General features: G+C 35.4%; 1 protein-coding gene across 1 annotated transcript; it reads left to right on the forward strand.

The window, feature by feature from the left end:
• The first annotated feature begins 480 nt into the window (after window positions 1-480).
• Window positions 481-4,218, forward strand: LOC131804646 (integrator complex subunit 2-like). The gene is made up of 3 exons (XM_059127703.1): window positions 481-1,409; window positions 1,476-1,735; window positions 1,801-4,218. The coding sequence occupies exons 1-3, from the start codon at window positions 609-611 to the stop codon at window positions 4,115-4,117; spliced, it is 3,378 nt and encodes a 1,125-aa protein (XP_058983686.1). The 5' UTR covers window positions 481-608; the 3' UTR covers window positions 4,118-4,218.
• The last annotated feature ends 4,017 nt before the right edge of the window (window positions 4,219-8,235 follow it).

Consider the following 8,235-nt stretch of genomic DNA (forward strand, 5'->3'; position numbering starts at 1 on the left):
GAAACGCCACATAAGAGCTATTGAGTCAATTATAGAGCATGAAATTATTTCCGGTGTCATCAGAAATCAAACTGTTCGAAAAACGGAGCTGTACAAAGAGGTTGTACCATGGGTTGTACACAATGTATGCATAAGTTTTTTAATGCAGTAATTCTTGATAGTCGCCGTCGATTAACGTTGTGAGTGCAAACCGACGAAAAGATTCCTTAGCTTCGTTGTCTGGACAAACATATGGAAAGCATTTATATTTATTGGTTTTGTTTATAAACCTATAACCTATATAAGATAGAAATATTTTAGTTGTTTTAGTTGTTTTTAATATTCATAACGGCGTCAAAATTACGACCTGAAGCCGGCCGATTTCTTCCTCGAGTTGAAGGAACTTACTCCCGCGGTTCATGTAATGTATCTATCCAGCGGTTCGATTTCCTCATGTCTCATTCGTAAACAACAGAGGTCCCTCGGGGATTTTGCTGTCTCGTTCTTTTTTATGGGGCATTTCTTTTTGATTTCTTATTTGTTTCGATTCGATTTGCTCAAGCAGTTCAGTGAATTGGTTGAATTGGACACATTTTGTTTTATAAACCCATATTTCTGTAATTATTAAAATGCAGGATGTCACAGCACGAGTATTTGCTGCAATGCAAAATCTGGACATAACAGCTTTGAGTACATACCCCCAGAATGAGATACGGCCCGTCTTGCCGGCTCTTGTCCGTATGAGCCTACTCTCTCCTCTGGACAACACAAAATCGTCAATGGAATCACGTAAACAAATTTTAGCTGTTCTCATTGGCATTGAGGTGGTAAACAGCATTGTTTCGTATCTGCAAGTAAATTACCACGAGCTAGAGCAGGAACTTAAGAAGGAATTGCAGGCACGTCAAAAATCCATGTATTACGAGGGACAGCAAGAATTCGGCCTGCAAACCGGCATAGCTCTGGGTTTTGAACGAGCCGATGTGACACGCAAAGTAAGGGTGGTACTGTCCGAGATATTCAATGTCCAATGGCAGTTATCAGAACAAAAGTCGGTGGTGCAATCAGAAATTTTAGACGATGGAATATACCTGGAAGAAGTTGTTGATATACTGTGCATTGCTTTGGCCGAGCTGCCGTCCTTACTCAATATTTTAGAACTGACAGATACGCTTGTACAAGTTCCGAATGGACATCGCATAATTTGTGCGTTGGTGGCTAACTTTCCAGACTGCTATCGCGATGTCGTGACACATGTAATTGTCAATTGCGATGAAGAATCAATTGAGGGGAAACAGAAGTTAGCACTTCTAATGGCACTGAGTGAAATAAATCCCATACAAGCCTTGACAACGAGAGCAATATGTGTTGAAATTATGAAAGTACCCTCGTTTATGCTCAAGTTGTGCCTAAAGTACCCTCAAGACTTGGTTAGTATTCTTCTTGTTTTTGAATCTAGAGCATATGTGTTACATTAATAGTAAAATTATTTGCAGATTTCTTTTCTGACCGGAATGCTTTTAGGAAATGATCAAAATGTTAGGACGTGGTTCGCTGAGTACATACACGTGAGTCAGAAGCGCAAGGCGGATGCATTAATTATGGTACGAGCAGAGTTGTTACAGCAATTAGTGAGCATAATACAGATGGCCAATCGTAGCTCGGACGCCACAGCCTGCAACGAGGAAGACTATACAGTCCAAGGTGCAGTTATTATGCGACTGTATTGTGCTCTGCGTGGAATTGCTGGCCTAAAGTAAGTTTTCTCTCCTCAGAGCTTGATGTATGTCATGGTATATTGTGCATTGCATATACTTTCAGATTTAATGACGATGAAATAAACTCTCTTGCTCAGCTGGTAACAAGTCGGCCGCTGCCTACTGCTTCTGGCATGCGCTTTGTTTCATTGGCTCTGTGCATCTTGATTGCATGTCCGTCACTGGTATCAACTACATCTCTGGAAAATAAGGCAATTGAGTGGCTACAGTGGTTGATAAAAGAAGACGTCTTCTTTGGCCGACGATCTGATGCCAGTACTTCATTGGGCGAAATGTTACTTTTACTCGCTATCCACTTCCATAGCAATCAAATATCAGCTATTGGGGAATTGGTGTGTTCTACGTTGGCTATGAAAATCCCGATTCGGCCGAATAGTACAAATCGAATTAAGCAAGTTTTTACTCAGGATTTATTTACCGAACAGGTAGTGGCATCACATGCAGTTCGGGTGCCGGTCACACCTAAGTTAAATGCCAGCATTCCAGGCTATCTTCCTGTGCACTGTATTCATCAATTACTGAAGTCCAGGGCCTTCTTAAAGCACAAAGTTCCCATAAAATCGTGGATATACAAGCAAATATGCAACTCTGTTCGGCCGTTACATCCAGTGATGCCAGCCTTGATTGAGGTTTATGTTAATACCTTAATAGTACCCAACCCCCAGGGAAAGGTTAACGTCGATCATATGCACAAGTCGTTTTCTGAAAACGAGATCTTGCACATCTTCAGGTCGAGCGGAGATGGTACAAATATGATTGGGGATATAATTTCTGTCCCTCGAACGGGAGTTCTTTCTTCTAATGTATCCTCGGTCGACAGTGAGGATTTGTCGAAATACCAAGTTCAATGTCCATTGACGGCACAACTGTTGATGCTCTACTATTTGGTACTGTATGAGGAAACGCGCATAACTAATTTATCCAACGCGGCCATAAGTGGGCGTAAATTAAAGGAATATACAAATAGTTTTCTTTCCGAATTGCCAATGAAGTATTTGTTGCAAAAAGCACAACAGTATCACAACGATTACATTGGCATTTTCCATCCACTTTTGAGACTGATTGTATCGAACTATCCGCATCTTAGTATGGTTGATGACTGGCTGGAAGAGCATTGCAGTCATTCTAATAGTCAACGCGTTGTTCGTTCTCCGTCTAATTTGAGTATGCAGCTGCAGGAGTCTCTAAAAAAAATTAATTTCGATAAACTCGATACAGAGCCGGGCAAAGCTATACCCGTTTTAAAGGCATTAATGAAACTACCAGCAGAAGAACTTGCACAAAATGCAGACGTAATTGTACGAAATTTGCCCAAAGTATTTAGACGACAAGTTCCACGTTCGATTAAGAACCTTTACCTCGACATTTGGCTGCGTTTGAATGGGGTTTTGCCCATAAGTTTTTGGCGTAAGTCGTTAGCTTCGATTATGGCTACTGAAGATTACATACAACGCTGCTCATTCGTTATGGAAAATATATTGGACCCACTGCAGGTTTTACGATGTGGTCGTGAAGTATTTCACTGTCCGCATACATTAATTATATTGCTGCGCATTCTGCAGGGCAGTCTGGCGGCATCAAAGGCTCATCTCAATATTCAAATGCAATCAAGGCAAATAATCGACAAAAACGGCCAGGTCCAGGTCGATACAGAGAGGGAGGAATTGAAAACTGCTCTTATTGCTTCCCAAGAAAGTGCAGCCGTTCATATTTTACTGGAAGTTTTGGCTGACATGCATGCTAATAACTCCGGCCGTGTTTCGTCGCTTGAACTTCGTGAAACCCAGGGCATAATATGCTCCTTTATTCATCAATCATTCATATCAGAACCTTCACTCGCTAAACTTGTCCATTTCCAAACATATCCGCGTGAAGTAATACCCATGATGGTGAAGGGAGTCCCGTCCATGCACATATGTCTGGATTTCTTACATGAGTTTCTGAGCATGCCCGAAATGGAGAAGCAAATTTTTACAATAGATCTAACATCACATTTGGTTTTAAAGTATGCCATACCGAAGAGCTTAAGTGTTTCAAAGTTTTGTGTCAACACGATCCAATCTGCACTCTCACTGCTATCCACTGAAGCCAAATGTAAATATCTTCGAAACATCCTGCCATCTATAATACGATTTGCAGAGGCGTTTCCAATATTAACGGACGACTGTGTCAACATCTTAATGCTTACGGGACGCAGTCTCTACGCTCAAAGCACCCTTGGTATAAATTCAACTCAAATGCAATTAACAGCAAGTTCTAGACATAGATGTTTCAAGGAAGCACGACGATATATAGCAATGATAGAAGAAGCTTTTGAAACTCTAATATCAAACATAATCAATAAAATAGAATTATATTAAGTGTCGATGTTTGTAATATTTTTGAAATCTGTAACATTCGATTCAGAAATGTACTTTAGAATAATTCAACTGACATTTTTAAATACATTTCAGATTTAATATTTTTAGTATGTTTATCTATTTATCTAATGATCCCAATACCAATACTAATAATTCCAGGGGCTAAATTCTAAATTCTTGTTGTTCTATGAAAATGTGAAATGAAAACGTATATTTGTATAGTATTTTATAAAGAACTAGCTGGCCCGATCCGCGAAGTCGGCCCTAGATTTAGTGTTTAATTAATACTTTTGAGCCTAACAATTCCAAGATCTGGCTTATATAACTGGCTCAATTTTTATTAAAAAATAATCACTCAACTAAATAGAAATAAAAGATTTTCACCTTCCGGTCGATTTTAAGTAATTTAAAGAAACTGATCTTATTTTTAAGCCATAGGCTTTCATTTGAGAGTTAGAAACCAAATGATATAACACATCTATTTAAAGGTATCTGTGAACCATGACACAATTACAGAAGGTAGAACAAGCTACTCCCTTAATACAATTCTTTTCTTTTTGAGTCCTTATTCTATCAAAGCATATACACATTTGTATGTGTGTGCATTGTTTTGAATACAAAATACAATAATTTTCTATTATTTCAAATTCTGTTGCAAAATAAATACATATTTTCGACGTTAATGAGCAACTCATTGTACAATTTTGGAATAAAACAATATTGTGGAATAACCCCAAAATTCCATTCTTGTTTCGCGAGTTTCCCCCAATATAAAAATTTTGTTAAAAAAAGAAAAATAAACAAAAACAACTGTTGCATATTTAAAAGTCTATTCGACACCTAAGAGTCCAGTACAGAGTTGCATATTTCTAGTTTCTTTAAAGTTGACCAAACTTTCTTATTCAGCCATCGTCCGCATTGCCTAAATACTTCAGGCCCATATAGTTAAATCTATAAAATAATAACGTTTTAAAAATGTATACTTCATTAAATTTCCACTATTGTAATCATGCTTAAATTAAGAAGGTAAAGTCATTTCAAATAAGCATTTCTTTCTCTGTATTTTCCGTAATTTACCTTGTTAAATTTCACTGTATAAAAACAGGTTCCCATCTCTGATTTATGTGTATACAATGGATTTCTAAATATAATTTTTTACAACGAGAAGTTGTAATCATATGATTGCATGACATTACCTTTTTAATTCTACCGTGATTGTAATGCAAGCCACACACGATAAAACCTTTGGTACAACTTGGTGGGTTGTCAAGTTGTATCATGGCAGAAGAATACAGGTAGATGCATCAACGCTTGAGAGCATTGATATGTCAAAAATTTTTAAATGTTTTTTTCAAATATGATAGAGTACGACGTCATTCGGAGGTTATTATAATTCGAGTTTTTTTTTAACAATTTTTACAAATTTAAATAATTTTTCATTCAACATTTTCAATTCTAAAATTGGTTTGACATTTCATTGTCCCAGCAGCTGTGTCGATGCGTCTACCTATATTCTTCTACCATGAGTTGTATGCTTCGGCCACAAACGATAAAACTTTGTATGCAAACTCTTTGTGCAACTTCACTTTTCGAAGAGTTAAGATGACACCGGAAATAATTTCGTCCTCTATAATTTAATGAATAGCCTTTATTTATTATTAAGTTTTGAAATTCCGTGTTATATATATTTTTATTTGTTTATATTTTCATTGAAATCACACATTTGATTGGATTTCGTATTGTTTTAATGTGCGAAACAATGGTGTTAGCTCTTCAAAAATAAACACAAAATGAAATTGTATGCAACATGTCTACAAACGATACAATCGGTTGGTACAACATGCCAAATATCAAAAAATTTTGATTTTTGGTACAACCGAGACACAACTTCGTACAACCGGGCCACAAACGATACAATCTTGAATACAACCTCTCCAAGTTGTACAATCAGTGGTATCGTGTGTGGCCTGCATAATATTCTCCAATTTCAAACATTCATTTTGTATTTTCAGCACACAAAAAAAGAAATTGTTCAATTCTCAATGTTTAAAATCTTTGACAGCAAAAGTGGACGTAGTGTACACGAATATTCAAATTTCCCATTGTGGTAAAATGTTTTGTACGTCCGTATTATCTAAATAATAACGTTTTGAAAAATTATACTTTATTAAATTCCCATCATGGTAATATTCATGGTAGAAGAATATAGGAAGAGGCATCGACACCGCTGCTGGGACAATGAACTGTCAAACCAAATTTGGAATTGGAAATATTAAATGAAACATTTAAATTTGTAAAAATTGCTGAAAAACGCTTATTATAATAACCTTCGAATGACGTCGTATAAGAAAACATATAAAAATCTACTTATATTTGAGAAGACATTTAAAAATTTTTAAACATATCAATGTTCCCAAGCGTGGACGCATCTACCCGTATTTTTTTACCATGGGTAATATATTGTGTTTAAATTATATGGTGAAAAACGTCGACTGTACGCTCAACGTATTTGGGTAACTCTCATAAGTTTGTGTGTTTAAAATGTATGGTTTAAAACGACGACCCAGTGCGTCGAATTTTTGGTAACGCTGTTATTTCGAAATATATTAAAAAATATTTTCAGAAACGATGGTTAGAAGAATTAAAGCACCAATATAACAGAACAAAATCTGTTTTGATCATGTTTAATTAATTTTTTAAGTCTTTGTTTAATTTTATCAAATAAGTTATAAGCTCTTTTTGCATTTCGTTTAAATAATTCCAACGAAAAGCTGACATGGCATCTCGATTGTATAATAAATCTTTGGGAGAAAAACAATAATTTCTTCTATTCACATTAGTGAGAATTTCATGTATTTTCGTATAAATTCCCATTAAAATCAACAAACAAAATTTTTGAAAAAAGGAATTATTTTAATATGAATTACGAATCGTGCCGTATAAACGGGTTAATTCGTGTACCTAATTCTGAGAGCGAACAATTTGATTGAAAGTGTAATGAGAACATAGCATTAATCGTAGTATTATGCTAAGTTCACATTGCACGTGATTCCCACACAAAATTTGCTGAACGAACAAAGATTTTTGTTCTTTGTTCCATTCAAATCACTCTCAGAACTAAGATGAAATGTGTGCCATTTCTAACAAATGCGAGCATTTATCGAAAAAATAAATGATGACATTTAAAAATCAAAATAGAATAATTTAATGAAATTTTAAAAAATGTTGGGAAGACTGTAAATTATGAGTGAAAACTGTAATCTTGAATGGCATATGTACATTCAAACGGAAGTAAATTTTGTTTTCTCTCTCATCCGAAGTGCGCATTTTGTCCACGAGTTGAAATTTCCACCGAAAACTGCAAACAATAGAGGCAATGTTTTCAAAATGTTTGTATCGGCAGACAAGCGACAAGAGACACTAGCAGAATTTGAAAATAGAAAAATACAAAAATATGCTCAAAATGTCAACATTTACACAAAAAGATGAAAACATCAATGAAAATAGTAAAATTAATGATATAATAAGTCTTTGGGAGAAAAACAACAATCTATTCTATTCATATTAGTGAGAATTTCATATATTTTCGTATAAATTGTCAAAATTTTTGAAAAATGGAATAATTTTACCATGGTAGAAGAATATAGGTAGATGCATCAACGCTTGGGAACATTGATATTTTAAAAAAATTTTAATGTTTTATGAAAAAATAAACAGTAGGTTTTTAAATGTTTTTATACGTCGAAAATAAGAGGTTACTATATAATGCATGTTTCAAAAAATTTTACATATTTTAATAATTTTTCATTCAACATTTTCAATTTCAAAATCGGTTTGACAGTTCATTGTCCCAGCAGCTGTGCGACTACCTGCATTCTACGATGCATTTTACTATGAATTACGAATCGTGTCGTATGAACGGGTTAATTCTGAGAGCGAACAACATGATTGAAAGTGCAATGAGAACATAGCATTAATCTATTATACGGTTCCCATATCGTAGATGTTTGTGTGAACCTCACTAGCATTACTGTCATATCGATTGCATTCTCATCAATCGGTGTTGATCTGGTAAATTCAACTATCGCCTGTAGCATCGATTGTGTGCTATCTCTAGT

This window comes from Musca domestica, unplaced genomic scaffold, assembly GCF_030504385.1.
Source record: "Musca domestica strain aabys unplaced genomic scaffold, Musca_domestica.polishedcontigs.V.1.1 47, whole genome shotgun sequence".
NCBI classification, from domain to species: Eukaryota; Metazoa; Arthropoda; class Insecta; order Diptera; family Muscidae; genus Musca; species Musca domestica.